This window comes from Theropithecus gelada, chromosome 16 (assembly GCF_003255815.1).
Source record: "Theropithecus gelada isolate Dixy chromosome 16, Tgel_1.0, whole genome shotgun sequence".
NCBI lineage: Eukaryota > Metazoa > Chordata > Mammalia > Primates > Cercopithecidae > Theropithecus > Theropithecus gelada.
The window spans coordinates 60784830-60802516 of NC_037684.1; the positions used below are offsets into that span (position 1 = coordinate 60784830).

General features: G+C 54.4%; 1 protein-coding gene across 1 annotated transcript in view; it reads left to right on the forward strand.

Moving 5' to 3' along the window:
* Positions 1 to 17687, forward strand: part of SPNS2 (sphingolipid transporter 2) — a 40652-nt gene that overhangs the window by 15994 nt on the left and 6971 nt on the right. Inside the window, exons 3-5 of the mRNA XM_025362702.1 lie at positions 11083 to 11219; positions 16504 to 16655; positions 16925 to 16991. Of these exons, the coding sequence (XP_025218487.1) occupies positions 11083 to 11219; positions 16504 to 16655; positions 16925 to 16991 (356 nt within the window). The remainder of the gene's footprint in view (positions 1 to 11082; positions 11220 to 16503; positions 16656 to 16924; positions 16992 to 17687) is intronic.

The following is a 17687-nucleotide window of genomic DNA, read 5'->3' on the forward strand; positions in this document are numbered from 1 at the left end:
AGGTGCCTGCCCTGGCAGACATCATGTTTTCCCAGGCCATGAGCCCAACCCCTCCCCTACCCCTTCCTGGGTCTCCCTGGCTAGGCTAGAATAAGTCTGTCTGCCCTGCCACCTGAGACAGGTTCCTCCAGCCCCCTGGGCTGTGCGCACGCAGTGACCAGCACTTCAGCCGGGAAATGGAGTTCCAGCCGCGTGGGCGCATGGGAAGGAGTGGGCTGCCAGGCTGGCAAGGAAAGGGTGGGAGAAGGCCTAGCTTCCCATGCCCCGCCCTGTGTGGCCCCTGACTCACTGGGGACCTGGCCTCAGCCTCATCCCCCTCCTGGTCCCAGCCTCACTGCCTCATCTGGAGCAAGGCTCTACCCCACGCGTCCTCCATTTAATGCCCACTGAGCATGGTTGGGGCCAGCACAGCCCAGGAAGCGGGGGCAGGAGGTGCAGGGAATGGTGGGAGGGTCACGGGCCAGGCGGGGGGTGGTGGGGGGATTGGCTCAAGGCAGGTGTGAGGGTTCCCTGGTTGTTTCCGCGGTTCTGTCCCAGGCTGGCTTCTCGGGCTCGTGAAAGAGAAGTCACTCTGTCCCTCGTCACCCTGGTGGCCTGGGTGGAGGTGGACAAAGCACACACAGGCGTCATCTTGTTTCATTCTTCCAGTAACCCTACGGGCTCCGTTTGTCAGCTTCACTTACCAGATAGAGGGACGAAGGCCCAAGAGAGGGAAATGGCTTGCTCGAGGGCTGGCAGTGGAGAGTAGCTGGCCTGGAATAGGGACCTGGGCCTCTGCCTCTGCTGCCCATGGGCCTGGGGGGGCCTGGATGCCTGGCATCTCAGTGTCCCCAGGGTGGGTGCCTCTGGGCCATGGTGAGAATTCCCGGCATTCTCAGGGACCCTGTAGTCTGTACACCGTGGCCCTCACCTGTCACGTACCCCTGGCACAGCTGGGATGGACCCCCCAGGGTGCCCTCACCCCTTCGGCCGCCTAAGCCAAGAAGCCAGGCGAGTAGACCAGGATGTGACTCAATGGACAACTAGGCAAGTCACCTAATTGGCCTGTGTCCCAGGCACCTGTGCCTTCCTCAGGCCCGATAAGGTCGGAGCCAGGTGGAGGGCGCCAGCCAGGTGTTGGTGCCTGCCCAGATCAAAGGGCCGGGGCTGAGAGCTGGGCTGCCTGCTTATTTGTGGGCACCAGGGGCTGCTGGGCCGGGAGACAGGGAGTGGGGGTGGCTGAGGGTTAGGCCTGGGCTTGCCCCTGCTGTTTCCCTCTTGGGACTGGGCACAAAAACTGCTGAGGACGAGCCCACTTTCAGCGGCCCCTTTGCAGATTAGACGGCTGCTGGTTTGGACCTGGCTCCTGGCCCCCCACAGGAGCCATCGCTCAGTCTCTGTGAAAGCCCACAGCAGAACTACAGTTTATAGGCCAGGCTCACGCCTGTAATCCCAGCACTTTGGGAGGCCGAGGTGGGTGGATCATCTGAAGTCAAGAGTTCGAGACCAGCCTGGTCAACATGGTGAAACCCCGTCTCTACTGAAAATACAAAAACTAGCCAGGTGTGGTGGCGGGCACTTGTAATCCCTGCTACCCGGGAGGCTGAGGCAGGAGAATTGCTTGAAGCCAGGAGGTAGAGATTGCAGTGAGCCAAGATCGCACGAGTGCACTCCAGCCTGGGTGACAGAGCAAGACTCTCTCACACACACACACACACACACAATTATAGCTCATAGGTTTTGCTGTTTTGGGAAATCAGGAACCCCCATGGCCTATACCTAAAGAAGCAGCTGCCACTGAACCTACTGCTTGGCAGGTTGTGTGCTGGGCTCTGCCCAGACTCAGTTCCTGCCCTCAGGTAGATTTGCTCTATCTACGGGGACAGAAAACGTATCATCAAGTCATCACCTGGGTACAGGGGGACTGTGGGAGCCTGGGTGGATGGCAGAGAGTGTGTACGTAGCTCTGGCTGGTGGCAGGTGGAGAGCACTTCCCTGAGGAGGATACGTTTGAATGGGGCTTTGAAGGATGAGTTAGAGTTTGTAGTCAGCGCGTGAGATCGAGTAGATGTGTGAAGCCCTCCTTTCCCCTCCAAGCTAGATAAAATATGCCAAGAAAACATGTTTAAATTACAAAGCTGAGCTTGACAGCTAAAGCTAGCAGGGAAATTCCCAGATGCCAGAAGCAGAGAGCTGAACTCAGAAACCGGAGTGGGAGCTAGAATTGAAGCCAAGTGATGCAGAGTGTTTAGGGACCAGATAAATGTCTTCGAAGCTTGTTACAGTATTTTTAATATAAACATTTTTATCATGAAAAATTTTAGACATAAAAAGTAGTGAGAGTAGCGCAGCAAACTTCCACATAACACATCACCCAGATTCTTCAGAGGAACGCCCGCCTGGCTCAGTTTCCAGGCCTGGGGTTTCTTCATTCTAATCATGGGTGATGTTTCCATTCAAGCTTCCTGATTCCAAGCTGTGTCCCCAGGCTGGTGGGTAGTTTTTCTGGTGCGGTTCCATTTCAAGCATGGGCATTTCCCACGTGGCTCTGGCTTTATGCAGAAAGCCTAGTTCCAGCCCCTCCTCCCTACAGGCCTGGGGCTTCCCCTTCCTTCCCCATAGAGGCCCCCTGTGTTTCCAGGGACCCCCAGCAGAAGCAAATCCCAAACCATTCCTTAGGGAATTCTTTTTGTTTTTTTTTTTTTTGAGACAGAGTCTCGCTCAGTCGCCCAGGCTGGAGTGCAGTGGCGCAATCTCAGCTCACTGCAACCTCTGCCTCCCGGGTTCACGCCATTCTCCTGCCTCAGCCTTCCGAGTAGCTGGGACTACAGGCGCCCGCCACCGCGCCCGGCTAATTTTTTGTATTTTTTGTAGAGACGGGGTTTCACCGTGTTCGCCAGGATGGTCTCGATCTCCTGACCTGGTGATCCGCCTGCCTCGGCCTCCCAAAGTGCTAGGATGACAGGCCTGAGCCACCGTCCCTAGCCAGGGAATTCTTCATGACCCAGAGCCTGCATGGGACACAGGGGACAATTTCCACTGAAGACAAACTCAAATTCAAAATTAATAGAGCAGGCCGGGCGCGGTGGCTCACACCTGTAATCCCAGCACTTTGGGAGGCCGAGGTGGGTGGATCACCTGAGGTCAGCAATTTGAGACCAGCCTGAACCAACATGGTGAACCCTGTCTCTACTAAAATATATAAGTTAGCTGAGCGTGGTGTGGGCACCTGTAATCTCAGCTACTCGGGAGGCTGAGGCAAGAGAATTGCTTGAACCCAAGAGGTGGAGGTTGCAGTGAACCAAGATCGCACCACTGCACTCCAGCCTGGGTAATAAGACCAAGACTCCGTCTCAAAAAAAAAAACAATTAATAGAGCACACAGTTCTCTCTCATTTTTTTGAGAGGGAGTCAGCTGACCCTGAAATGGGAAAACAGATTGAAGAACTACAGAAAACAGACTCGTCGCAAAGGGACTTTAAAATCAGGCGTGTTTAATATTCAAAGCTCTAAAGGAAAGGATAGAATTTGTAAGACAAGAACCGAACATTATGAAAAGAGAACCAGAAAATGTTTAAAAGACTAATATTCAAAAATACTAGAAGTGAAAAATACAAGTATTTAAAAATGGAACGATTAGGTGGGTTAATGAGTAGACTAAACCTAGTTGAAAAGAAAAGTGTGGCCGGGCGCGGTGGCTCAAGCCTGTAATCCCAGCACTTTGGGTGGCCGAGACGGGTGGATCACGAAGTCAGGAGATCGAGACCATCCTGGCTAACACGGTGAAACCCCGTCTCTACTAAAAAATACAAAAAACTAGCCGGGCCTGGTGGCGGGCGCCTGTAGTCCCAGCTACTCAGGAGGCTGAGGCAGGAGAATGGCGTGAACCTGGGAGGCGGAGCTTGCAGTGAGCTGAGATCCGGCCACTGCACCCCAGCCTGGGCGACAGAGTGAGACTTTGTCTCAAAAAAAAAAAAAAAGAAGAAAAGAAAAGTGAATTGGAAGCTAGAGCTGAGGAAATCGGCGCCAATGCAACACAGGGAAGGGCGAGGGAGGACGAAGGTTGTTTGTGGCACTGCCTGACAGGAGGGGCTTGTGGCCCATTGGCCATGGGTTGGTGTATGGGGAGAACAGAAGGAGAAGAGACTGGACAGTGGGCAGGCTCTGACTATCAAAGGCTTGAAGGCCAAGATAAGGCATGCAGATTTTGTCTTGGGGCAGTAGGGAGCCAGAGAAGGTTTTGGAGCAGGGCAGTCCAGGTAAGATGTGTGTCTCAGGCCGGGCGCAGTGGCTCACGCCTGTCATCCCAGCACTTTGGGAGGCTGAGGCAGGCGGATCACAAGACTGGGAGATCAAGACTGTTCTGGCTAACATGGTGAAACCCCATCTCTGCTAAAAATACAAAAAATTAGCCAGGTGTGGTGGCACATGCCTGTAATTCCCAGCTACTCGGGAGGCTGAGGCAGGAGAATTGCTTGAATCTGGGAGGCAGAGGTTGCAGCGAGCTGAGATCGCACCACTGCACTCCAGCCTGGGTGACAGAGCGACACTCCATCTCAAACCAAAACAAAACAAAAAGATGTGTGTCTCAGGATATTCATTCTGGGACCAAGTGTGGGAGGGGGCAGCAGAGGAAGCTGAAGGCTACCCAGGGCTGGGGTTTGTAGGCTCACGAGGAAGTGCCAGGATGGGGATGGGGGAACGGAGGGAGAGTGGGGACAGAGGAAGAGCCAGCTCAGACTGAAACCAGACAGTGCCTCTGCTGTTGGGGGTGAGTCTCCTTCTGGCCGTTCTCCCCTCCCCTCTTTAACCAGCCCAGTGGCTCCTGCTTCAGCAGACTTGGGTTCTGAAGGCACAGCTGGGCAGCCCCTGTGGCTGTTCCCCAGGGCCCTTCTGTTTAAAGGGTGGCCCCAAAGCCTCATTCACCCTGAGGCCTGAGAGGCCAACACAGGGCTTACATCCTGAGCAGGGGATCACGGAGCAGGTGGTTCCCGTCCTTCCACCGGGAAGTCTGAGTGTGGTGAGCTTTCAGGCACTGACAGGGCCATCTGTCCTGAACATTCTCCGTCAGCTTGGCCAGCCTAGGCCGTCCCTTGGATGGCAGAGCCTGGCCCCCGCCCCACCCATGCCTGCCTGAGCACCCTCCCTGCCCACAGGATGTGGAGGATGGCGAGTCTTCTCCAAATAACAGATCAGCCATGTAAAAATAGCCGTGGTTCAGCCCAGGCTGAGGCAAGGGCCGAATGCAGGCTCCAAGGCCGTAGAGTGGGGGCTCAGGGCTCCCCCAAGCCCAGACTTGCCCTCTCCTGCTCCAAAGCTGCCTTCTGGGGTCATACAGGCCATGTGTGCCATGGGGATGGCTCCCCTGATCACGGATGGGGGTCCTGGGGCTGCCCGCCAGGACACCGAGTCCCCGTGGGGGTTCTGAGCTCTGGGCTGCCGTGAGAGGTGGACAGCACGCGTCCACCCTTCTGGCTTTCTGACGGCCTCCTGCCAGCCCGGCAAGGAGGAGGGGGCGAGGCCCTGGCCCAAGACCCCGAGGCAGGCGGGTTGCTCTAACTCCTCCCTCCCTGCTGTTGCGGCCCTGCCCGCTCGGCCCTGGCTCCCTGCCCTGCCTCTCCATTGTCCCAGACCTGTGGGCTCAGCACACGTGAGCCGAGTGAGGGCTTCCCCACACCCTCCACAGGATGTCCCTGCGGGAGCTGCTGGGAAAGCCGCCCCTACCAAAACCAGGGGTGGGGCTGCCAGTCTGCCCAGAAAGCTCTCCTCAAACAAACAAAGACCACGGGATTGCGGGGTGGTGGGCAGGGGAAGCTTCTAGCTTGGAGGCCCAGCCCAGGCTGGTCTTTATTCTCAGCAGAGTTGCCTGCTGGCCTCTGTGTCCCCATCGGACACGGTTCACATGGGCAAGGCTTCGCCTATCCCGTCCCTTCTGCCAGGAACATTCAGCCCCCTCCCCGTCCCTACCCTGATTGCATTCAGGCCCCTCCATAGCCTGTGACCTCCAGAGGGCCAGGAGGGGCCTTCCCTCCTGGCTGTCCTGAGCAGAGGGAGGGTGGCAGTGATGGATCTCACGTCCCTCCTGGCCCTGGACTGCCGTGTCCCAAGGGAAGGCACTGAGGGGCAGGCAGGTCCAGACTGTGCCTTCCTAATTTGGTCTGTCATCTCGGGCAACTTCCCCCACCTCTTGGGGCCTCAGTGACCCCAGCTGTAAGATGGGGGTGGACGTGGGGAGGATCAGGTGAGCTAAGGGCACGTAGGTGCTTGGGCAAGTTCATCAGACTGGGGCCGCTGGGTGGGGATGGGATGTGCCAGCTTCTGCCAAGCAGTCCACCTGCAGTCCTGGGGGCTTCTGCCCATCTGAGTGAGCAGCCGGAAACCAAGGAGGGGTTGAAAGAGCTAGGAGGGGCCTGTGCTTCCTGCTCCACTGCGGGCAAGAGGGGAGAATGGAGCATGATGGCCGGGCTCTGGCGAAGGTCTAGGTCACCTCCCTCCAGCTCTTCTTCATCCCCCTGGGGAGGGGGCTTTTCCAAGGGTCCCACCATGGTGTTGGGGGGCGGGGTAGAGAGCGCGCTGTGGTTCTCTGTCACCTTCTAAACACCAAATCCCGTCCTGGTCTTGAGCCCAGTCCTCCCTCCACAGCCTGGTCTCTCACTACTTCCTCTTCAGCATCCTCAGGCCATGGCCTGACCTGTCTCCTTGCTGTCCTCAACAGGCCCTGAACTTTCCCTGACCTTGGGAACATCAGCTGGGACCTTCCCCCTTCCCAGCATGGCAGTCTGTGGAGTGATTTAGAGCAAGGACTCTGGAGTCTGCCAAATTGGGGTTTAAATTCTGGCTCAGCCGTACACTGGCTGTGTGACATCACTTCTTTTGGCCTCTATTGTCTCCTCTGTAAAATGAAGAGAACAGAATCCAGTGAGATCATCTGTGCATATGTCAAGTCTGCATCCTGGGCCTTGCCTATAATGAGTGCTCCATGATAACTGACTGCAGTTATTATGAACACTAAGCATCAGATGCCTCATGAGCCATTATATAAGATTGCTGGTAAGATCTGAAGTTTATATTTCAGTGTGCATTATTGATGTTAAGTATTATCGTAACAGTACACTTCTATGCATGCTTCAGTGCCCAGCTTTGACGCCACCACCTCCAGGAAGCTTCTCTTCATTATCCTGGCAGGATCTGGAGCTCCTTGGTGGTTCCCCAGCATAGGTTGTCCTTTAAACAGAGCAACCTATGAACAGGATCTGCCACTGACCAGACGGGGCAACTTCTCTTCTGATTCTTTCTGTCGGCTCCCCACCTAGCACGGACAAGCACAGAGAAAACAATTCCTCCTCCTCCTCACATGTGTCAGTCCTGATGCAACTGGAAATCTCCCTCCTGCCACGTTCTGGTCTGATCTCGGGCAGGCCCTTGGAGGCAGGCCCAGCAGGAAAAATTCCTTTTCTAGATGTGAGGAAATAATTTCTGCCTTGACTAATTTAAACAAGGGCCCAGTGTTGACCAAGGCCAGCCCGCTCTGGGCAGGGTGTGGCATTAAGCACCTTGCACGTGCTATCCAGCACCCAGACCCACCCTGGAGAGCGGCTATTTTTATCTTCATTTTACAGACGAGGATGTTGGCACTGGCTTGGGCCGGCTCATGAGAGTCAATTGTTAACATTTCAGGAATGGTGTGTGAGCTGGTCGTAAAATACAACCATTGTTAAAAACTAAATGATATCAGCTTACAATTAAATAATCAGAAACAAAGGTAATAACTACTCAAAAGTCCTCACTTCCTAATTATTTGGCTGTGTTTAGGCGTTATCTGTGTTCCTATGGTGAGTGGCGTCTATTCTATTTGTGTGGTAGAAACACTGGACAATGGCATGTTTCTGCACATCCCTTTCCAACGCCCATCAGTGACATGATGTGGGCAGCCTGAACTCAGCCAGGGCGGAGCGTTTACACCACAGAAATGAGCAAACACAGCCGGGCGCGGTGGCTCACACCTGTCATCCCAGCACTTTGGGAGGCTGAGGCAGGAGGATCACCTGAGGTCAGGGTGTTTGAGACCTGCCTGGCCAACATGGCAAAATCCCATCTCTACTAAAAATACAAAAATTAGCTGGGCGTGGTGGCGGGCACCTATATCCCAGCTACTCAGGAAGCTGAAGCAAGAGAATCGCTTGAACCCGGGAGGAGGAGGTTGCAGTGAGCCGAGATGGCGCCACGGCACTCCAGCCGGGCGACAAGAGCAGAACTCCATCTCAAAAAAAAAAAAGCAAACATGCTACATCAGGGCTCCCCTTGCCCCTTTTTCAGAGCCAGTTAAACATTTATCAGCACACCACTGAAGGTGAGACACAGAAAGGCTGTGGCCTGACTGAGGTCACTGGCCGGGAGGGAGCAGAGGTGAATTTGAGCCCAGGGTGTGTGTCTCATGCCCGGATTTGTGTACCCGCATGCTGATTCTACCCAAGGCCTCTGGAATTAACAGGTCTGCTTGTACACCCACCACCCATGCACACTCGCTGACCTGTTCTTGCTCGCGTAAGAGAGGGGTAGTCACTCCTCCAGCCAGGTTCAGGGGAGCTCTGCCCAGCCCTCTCACCTCTCCTTCACCTCTCTCTTTTCCTCCTCCCTCCCTCCCTCTTTCTCTTCTCTCAGGTCCCATCTCGCCAGGGTCTCAGGCCCATGGAGGAGCAGCCGGGGCTACGCACACATTCAGCCTGGCGGTCAGAGGCCAACTGGCTGCCATGTCTGCCGCTCCCAGCCTTTGTCTGGCCATCTGCCCATCAGCTATGGGACTGCTTTCTAGGGGGAGGAATGGGGGGCCACCTCGCTGTGTGACCTAGGGTCTACCCTGCCTTGCTCTGGGCCTCTTCATCCCACCTGGGACCTCCCAGGCCCCTCCCATCACTGGCAGTGGCCTCCCTGTGGAGTCTTCCAAACCTCTTGTTCTGGAAGAACAAAGCCAGGTCACGGCCTTTGCTCAGCATCCCCTCATGTTTTCCTTTCTCACCCATGGACGTCAGAGTCATCACAGTGGGCTCCGGGGCCCCACCCCAGCCTCTTTCCTGTTCCTCCGACATGCTAAGTAAACTGCTGCCCCAGGGCATACGCACTTGCTGTTCTTGCCCCAGTAATTGCATGATTTGTTTCCTTACCTCCTCCAGGTCCTGGCTGAAATAGCCCCTTCTCTGACTGCTCTATTTAAAGTTGTGGTGGCCGCGTGCAGTGGCTCATGCCTGTAATCCCAGCACTTTGGGAGGCCAAGGCAGGTAGATCACTTGAGGTCAGGAGTTCGAGACCAGGCTGGCCAACATGGAGAAACCCTGTCTGTACTAAAAATACAAAAATTATCTGGGCATGGTGGCAGGTTCCTGTAATCCTAGCTGCTCAAGAGGCTGAGGCAGGAGAATTGCTTGAACCTGGGAGGCAGAGGTTACAGTGAGCGGAGATCGCACCACTGCACTCCAGCAGCCTGGGCAGCAGAGCAAGACGCCATCTCACAAACAAAACACCAGCTAAGCTACCTATATCAATCAATTTCTCTCAGCTAGGCACGGTGGCTCACGCCTGTAGTCCCAGCACTTTGGGAGGCCGAGGCAGGCAGATCACCTGAGGTCAGGAGTTGGAGACCAGCCTGGCCAACATGGTGAAACCCCGTCTCTACTAAAAATACAGAAATTAGCAGAGCACAGTGGCACATGACTGTAATCCCAGCTACTCGTGAGGCTGAGGCGGAAGAATCACTTGAATCCAGGAGGCGGAGGTTGCAGTGAGCCGAGATTGTGCCATTGCACTCCAGCCTGGGTGATAGCGTGAGACTCTTGTTTCAAAAAATGTAAAATTGTGGCATCCACTTGCTCTCACACACACCCTTCCAAGCTCCTGTGTCAGCCCCTCCCACCCGTCTGACAGGCTGTGTTATCGATTTGTTTATTTCTTTAATGTCTGCTTCTCCTCACTCGAGTGAAAGCTCCATGGGGTCTCTCTCGTTCATTGATGTATCCCGAACACCTAAAACGGTTCCTGGTGCCTTGTAGGTACAAAAAAATTGTTGTTGAATGACAGGATGGAAGGATGGACAGATGGATGACAGTGTTTTCAGCCATTAGGAAAGGCCCTGCAGTGTGCTGGGAGTGAGGGCAGCTGTGTGGTCTGGCAGGTGTGAAATTGGTTATTCCAGGCCCAGTTCTGCCCTGATTTGCTGTGTGACCTTGCGTAGATCCCTTACCCTCTCTGACCTCTGTTCTCAAGTAGAATAAGAAGTGCAGTGTGGTAACCTATAAGGAACACAGGCTCTGGAGTCAGGCAACTGGGGTCAGATCCCCACTGGAACATATTGCCTGGGGGGTCTTGGGCAAGTCGCTCTTCCTCTGAGTGTGTCTCCACATCTGTGGGGTGGGAGGGGGCTGGAAAGGTACGTGATACATGAGATACAAAGATACATGAGATATAGCTGGGCACAGTGGCTCACACCAGTAATCCCAGCACTTTGGGAGGCTGAAGTGGGTGGATCACTTGAGCCCAGGAGTTGGAGACCAGCCTGGCCAACATGGCAAAACCCCATCTCTAGTAAAATACAAAGATCCGCCAAGCGTGGTGGCCCATGCCTGTAATGCCAGCTACTCAGGAGGCTGAGGTATAAGAATCGCTTGAACCCAGGAGATGGAGGTTGCAGTGAGCCAAGATTATGCTACTGCACTCCAGCCTGGGTGACACAGCAAGACAATAAAAATTTTAAAAAATTTTAAAAAGATAAGTGAGATACGACATGGTAAGTCCCTAGCATAGTGTCTGGCGTGTAGAAAACATTCAATAAATAGATCTTTGCTCTTTTAAAAAGTACCCAAAGGACTCACCCAAACCTGGACAAACTGGGCGAACTGGACATACATGGGAGAGGATGGCGTCACGGATGTGCCTGACCTCGTAAGGCCTTTCCCACCTTCCTGAGGTGCAGCTCGGGCTGAAGTTGCCTCTCTGGGCTGCTTCCTTGGTCCCTTTGCTGCACAGACGCTTGGCCTCGAGCCACCGTGAAATGGGCTGGGAGGCTGGGGTGCAGGGACCTGGGCTGGCCCTCAAGCTCTCGTCTCCCTGCAGTGTTCATCTGTAGCTTCATGGTGGCTGCCCCCATCTTCGGCTACCTGGGCGACCGCTTCAACAGGAAGGTGATTCTCAGCTGTGGCATTTTCTTCTGGTCGGCCGTCACCTTCTCCAGCTCCTTCATTCCCCAGCAGGTGAGGCCCGCCCAGGCTTCTCCCCCGACCGGTGTCCTGCTCCCTCCGGCGAGTGGCTAGTCTTACTGGCTGGTGTTAATCCAGCCCGGGGCTTCCAGCTCCTCTGCTTGAACCGCACTGTCTTCCCGGTGCAGAAGGGTGAGGTGGCCTTCGGGTACTTTTGTAAACCAGTCCTGTAGCTGGGGCCTTCCCCACACTGGCCTCTGAACTGAGAGCCTTCCAGCCCATGTGGCCTCCTGACTCCTCCTGAGTGGCCCTCTGATTTGGGATGGATGCAAAGAACAAGTCTGGCCTAGGAGTGAGGGCCTTGCGTCCTAGTCCTGGCTCTGCCATTACCTGGCTTTGTGACCCTGGGGGAGTCACTACCCCTCTCTGGTTCTTGCTCAGTTTGTACTTGGTCTGATGACCAGCTAACTTCTTGGGTCGACATCCCAGAGAAACAAACATCAATTCAACACAAACAAGAGTCTTCTCATTTAGCTCCCACAGGCCTGGGCTTGAATATCCCAACTTTGTTGCCTACTTAGCTTTGTAACCTGGAAGAACGTACTCTTAACCTCTCTGAGCCTCAGTTTCCTCATCTTTAAAATGGGGATAATACTTCCCAACTTGAAGGTTTCCCATGAGAAGCAGCTGAGCTGTGAAGGTCCAGACCCTGGAACAGGTCGAGTGCCCGGCGAGTCATTGTTTCTGTTCCTCCTTCCAGAGATGAAACCGTTGCCTTGTTAGGTAGTGAGTTTCCCATCTCGAGGCATATTCAAGCAGACAGTGGCAATCACATGATGACTGCTGTAGAGAAAGATGAAGGAAGAAGGGGAGAGCATGATCTGTCTTCAAGGAGCTTTCAAGATAGCCCTGTCCTTGGGAGCACCCAGGCTTCGGGGTAGGAAGATTTGACAGGAGCACCTGTGCTCAGAGCCTTCAAGAGGTGCAGAAAAAGTGCTGAGAGTCCTCACTAAAGAGACAGCAGTCTCTTGAAATCCATGGGGTCAGGGAAGGCTTCCTGGAGGAGGTGGCATTTGCGCTGGGCAGGCGGGACTGTGAGATTAGACCTTTTGGTGAAGGTAGCATGGGCAGAGGGAGTCAACCCACAGATGCAGAAATGGTGGAGTATGTTGAAAGGCTGAGGATTGGGCCAGGTGCAATGGCTCGTGCCTGTAATCCCAGCACTTTGGGAGGCCGAAGCGGGTGGATCCCCTGAGGTCAGGAGTTCGAGACCAGCCTGGCCAACGTGGAAAAACCCCATCTCTATTAAAAATACAAAAATTAGCCAGGCATGGTGGTGCATGCCTATAATCCCAGCTACTTGGGAGGCTGAGGCAGGAGAATCGCTTGAACCCGGAAGCTGGAGGTTGCAGTGAGCAGAGATCGTGCCACTGCACTCCAGCCTGGGTGACGAGCAAAACTCCGTCTCAAAAAAAAAGATTGAGGATTGCATTCTCACTGGAAAGAAAGCAGGGACTGGGTCATGGAGAACCTTGAATGCCAGGCTAGAGGGCCTGGGCTTCCTTCTGTGGCAGTGCTGAGCTCTGGAAAAGTCTGAAGAACAATGGCGGGGTCAGATTTGGGTTGATGGTAGGGACGCTGGAGGGAGGGCAGAGAGAATCAGCAGGTTTGCCAAGGACATCCTTGCTTCATGGGCAGCTTCACAGAGGAGGGTCAGGTCAGGTAAAGCTCCAGGCCCAGGATGGCAAGCAGAGCCTGGCGGCCACAGTCAAAAGGAAGGACTGGACCAGAGGCCTCTAGGGCCCCTCAGGGCCTCATCTTGCCCCTGGCCAGGCCCCTGGTCACCGACCTCTGAGGCTGCTCCTGGGACTGACCAGTAAGTCTAGGACCAGCAAGTCTAGGACCACCATGCCAGGTCTGGGTCCATCTCTGGGTGTGTGGAAGGGGAGGGAAGATAAGCAAAAGCAGAGGGAGAAACAGGTCACCTCCAGTGAAGCCATAAATTCATTGCAGTCACAATTTGCATCCCATGGGGGTTTCTGGTAGACCTTGGCAATGTGATTCTGAAGTTAATTTGGCAGAGAAAATGCCCAGGAATAGCCAAGAACATTGTGGAAAAAAAATAACAGTGAAAGGGGATTTGCCTCTCAGTTATCAAAATACAGCAATTCTAACTAAAACAGCAGAGGGATGGACTAAGATCAATGAGCCAGAGTCCTCATTTCTACGGGGATTTAGTATAGGATGAAAGTTGCATCTCAGATGAGTGGTCTGGGAAGAACTGTGTATCCAACTGGATTGAAAGAAAAGTTTGGCCTGTGTTTCAAACCGTCCTGCAGAATAAAGTCCCAAAAGGGGAAAGTAAAGCAAAAAGCATGCTCTTAAAATCTAGAACGATAAGCTGGGTGCGGTGGCTCACGCCTGTAATCCCAGCACTTAGGGAGGCTGAGACGGGTGGATCACAAGGTCAGGAGATCAAGACCATCCTGGCTAACACGGTGAAATCCCGTCTCTACTAAAAAATACAAAAAAAAAAAAAAAAAATTTAGCTGGGCGTGGTGGCAGGTGCCTGTAATCCCAGCTACTCTGGAGGCTGACACAGGAGAATGGTGTGAACCCAGGGGGCGGAGCTTGCAGTGAGCCAAGATCATGCCACTGCACTCCAGCCTGGGTGACAGAGCGAGACTCTGTCTCAAAAAAAAAAAATAAAAAATAAAAAAATCTAGAACTATGAATCAACAAGAAAAAGACAAATAACTCAGTAGAAAAATGGGCAAGAAATAGCTACAGTTTCAGGAGAAAATACCCAAATGGCCAATACATGTCGGAAGAGACAGTTCTCAGCTTCTCTAGTCCTCAGGGAAATGCAAATTAGAACAACAATGAGATCCCATTTCACACCCGTCAGATTGGCAACAATTAAAAAGGTTGACAGTACCAAGTGTGATCAAAGCTGTGGGGAATCGGGGACTCCAGCCCTGCTGGTGGGAGTGTAAATTGGTAGAACCTCTTTGGAGAGCGAAATGGCAGGATATTGTAAAACTCTGTGTATCTCCCATGGCCCAGCCTTCTGCTTGGGGTATACACTCAAGAGAGAAACTCTTGTTTCTCTCTTGTAGATACATGCATGTAAGAAGAGCAGTAATACCAAAAAAAAAAAAGAAAAAAAGCAATCTAAACGACCATCACTGGTGCGCACAGTTTAATGGTATATATGACTCTTTCCAAGACAGAGTTTTGCTCTTGTTGTCCAGGCTGGAGTGCAATGGCACAATCTCGGCTCACTGCAACCTCCACCTCCCAGGTTCAAGTGATTCTCCTGCCTCAGCCTCCCAAGTAGCTGGGATTACAGGCGCCCGCCACCACACCCAGCTAATTTTTGTATTTTTAATAGAGATGGGGTTTCACCATGTTGACCAGGCTAGTCTCGAACTCCTGACCTCAGGTGATTCTACCACCTCAGCCTCCTAAAGTGCTGGAATTATAGGCATGAGCCACCGTGCCCAGCCCTGTGAGACTCAATAGGAAAAGAATGAACAAGAACTTAATTAACCAGCATAAATGGGTTTCAAAAAAATAAGAATGAGGGGGCAAAAGCAAGTTACAGGATAAGATGCGTGGAGGGTTTCCTTTCATGTTCATTTGATTTTTAAATGTTGTTTGTTTTGAGACAGAGTTTCGCTCTTTGGCCCAGGATGGAGTGCGGTGGCGCAATCTTGGCTCACTGCAACCTCTGCCACCTTCTCCCCCAGGTTCAAGCGATTCTCCTGCCTCAGCTTCCCGCGTAGCTGCGATTATAGGCGCCTGCCACCATGCCCGGCTAATTTTTGTATTTTTAGTAGAGACGGGGTTTCACCATGTTGACCAGGCTGGTCTCAAATTCCTGACTTCAGGTGATCCACTCGCCTTGATTTCCCAAAGTGCTGGGATTACAGGCGTGAGCCACCATGCCTGGCCTGATTTTTATCTTATTTTCAAAATTTTTGTAGAGATAAGATCTTGCTATGTTACCCAGGCTGGTCTCGAACTCCTGGCCTCAAGCAGTCCTCCTGCCTCAGCTTCCTAAAGTGCTGGGATTATAGGCATGAGCCCCCGTGCCCAGCCTCATGTTTGTTCTTTAAAAACACACAGAGGGCCGGATGTGGTGGCTCACGCCTGTAATCCCAGCACTTTGGGAGGCAGAGGCAGGCAGATCAAGAGCTGCCTGGTCAACATGGCGAAACCCCATCTCTACAAAAATTCAAAAATTAGCTGGGTGTGGTGCTGGGTGCCTATAATCCCATCTCCTCAGGAGGCTGAGGCAGGAGAATCACTTGAACCCGGGGCGCAGAAGTTGCAGTAAGTGAGATGGCGCCACTGCACTCCAGCCTGAGCAACAGAGAAAGACTCCGTCTCAAAAAAAAAAAAAAAAACGAAAGAGAAGAAAAAGAAATTAATGCAAAAGAGACAAATGACCCAACAGAAAAAGAGGCCAAGGCTGTAGGCAGGTGATTGCCAGGAACAGAAACAGAGGCGAGGAGCTAAGGGCAAATAGGGAGATGGGGACAGGGAGGAGGAGGAGACACAAGCATGAAGGGGTCAGAGATGGGTCAACGCAGGCAGCACCTGCAGGCACAGCAGCCAGGAGCGAGGTGAGCAGATGGAGGGAAGTCAGGGAGACCCGGGGGAGGGCTGGACGTGGGCGATGCTGGCCAGATGGGTGGCCAGGGTGGGGCTGGGGAAAGATGACCAGGCTGGGTTCTCAGGCCCCGGGCAGCTGGGGCATGGAGGGAGCAGGTCCACATCAAAGGGGTCACGCTACCAGCAGCTGGCAGGGCCCCACCCTTCCCCGCTCAGCCAGGCTTTGCCCTTTGATGTGTACAGGGGGAGGGGTTCTGGGTCCCCTGGGCTTCCCTGCCCACTCCCCACTCCACACTGGGCCCTCAGTGCTGCCAGGGCTGGCCCAGCCACCCGGCTTGGGGGAGGGACAGAGTGGAGGGTGGTGGCTTGAGGCTCCCGATGTGGAGTCAGAACCAGGGAGGAGGTCTCCCAGTTGGAGGAGTAGTGGAGACATAGGCTTGTGTCCCCAGTGCCTATGAGGACAGAGGGGCGTGCCTGGGCTATACCACTCTCAAGCTGGGATAGTCCTGGCCCCGTCAGACCCACTACACAGAGGGGCAAACTGAGGCCCGGAGTGGCCGGGGGAGGTGGTATTTACGGAGGTGCAGCCCACCAGCACCCTCACCCTTTTCTCTCCTGGCTCCTGGGCCCTGCAGGGGGAGGGAGCAAAGTGGGAACAAGGGATGAGAGGCAGACAATGGGTAGCTGGTCCCCCAGCATCCTCCACCCCTCCCCACAGTACTTCTGGCTGTTGGTTCTGTCCCGGGGGCTGGTGGGCATCGGTGAGGCCAGCTACTCCACCATCGCCCCCACTATCATTGGCGACCTCTTCACCAAGAACACGCGTACGCTCATGCTGTCCGTCTTCTACTTCGCCATCCCACTGGGCAGGTGAGAGCCGGAGATGCCAGGGGCTGGGTGAGGATCTGGGCAAGGTTCCCTTGGACTTTTGAGTGCTCCCACTCCCTGGGGTTCTGGCCCAGGTGGGTGCCCTCAGAGAACTAAACATGTAGGTGGTCAGCCTTTGAGAAATGCCTGGACCTGCTCCCTGGCCAGCTGGCTGGGTGGGGAGGGTGGGCAGCCTGCCTTGCAGACCAGCGGGCACTCCCTGTCCCCAGCCCCTGTCTCTGCTCAGCCTGACATGTCTCTCTTCTCTGCAGTGGCCTGGGCTACATCACTGGCTCCAGCGTGAAGCAGGCAGCCGGAGACTGGCACTGGGCATTGCGGGTAAGGCCTACGTCCCTTCCCACGAGGACACTCTTCAGTCCAGATCTCGCCCCAGGGTTGCCCAGAGATGTATCCCAGGCTAGGACACAGACCTCCAGGATTCCTCCCCCAGCTGCCTGGACTCTGAAATCCCTGCCCTTCCAGATGAGTCCAGATTGAGGTGTCAGAGCCAGACACAGCCCTGCCACCCTCAGGACCCCCAGGCTGAGGGTTGGAATCTCCCGCCCGGGAGTCCCAGGTTGAGAGAATCAAGGATTCTCCCACCACGTCAGGAAATTCCAGGTCCGTGGCGGAGCTTCCTGCTTCCAGCCCTGGCACTGTGCTAGGGTAAGGCTGGGACAAGACCTCTGTGTGGGGGCCCCAGGGTCTGGAGCCACTTCCTGTCTCGCTGGGTTTGGGGCAAGTTACCAAGGCCCCAGGACAGTGCAATCGGAGGAAACAGAGATCCCCAGTCTCTCGGAGGAGCGGAAGCTTAAGACAAAGTGTTTTTTCCTAAAAGCAGGAAGGAAGTGGCCTCCGTGGAATTTCTTAGTGTGGGTGGGGGACAGGTGGGGGGACGAGAGGGAGGCCGCAGGCAGAGGAACTCCCCAGCCCAGGGGCTCCCAGTCCCGGGGCATGCGGGAGATTGTTCTGTGGGGCTGGTGAGATGGAATCCAGGCTGCCAGGATGTCACCCTCCCATCCGGAGAGAAGCCTG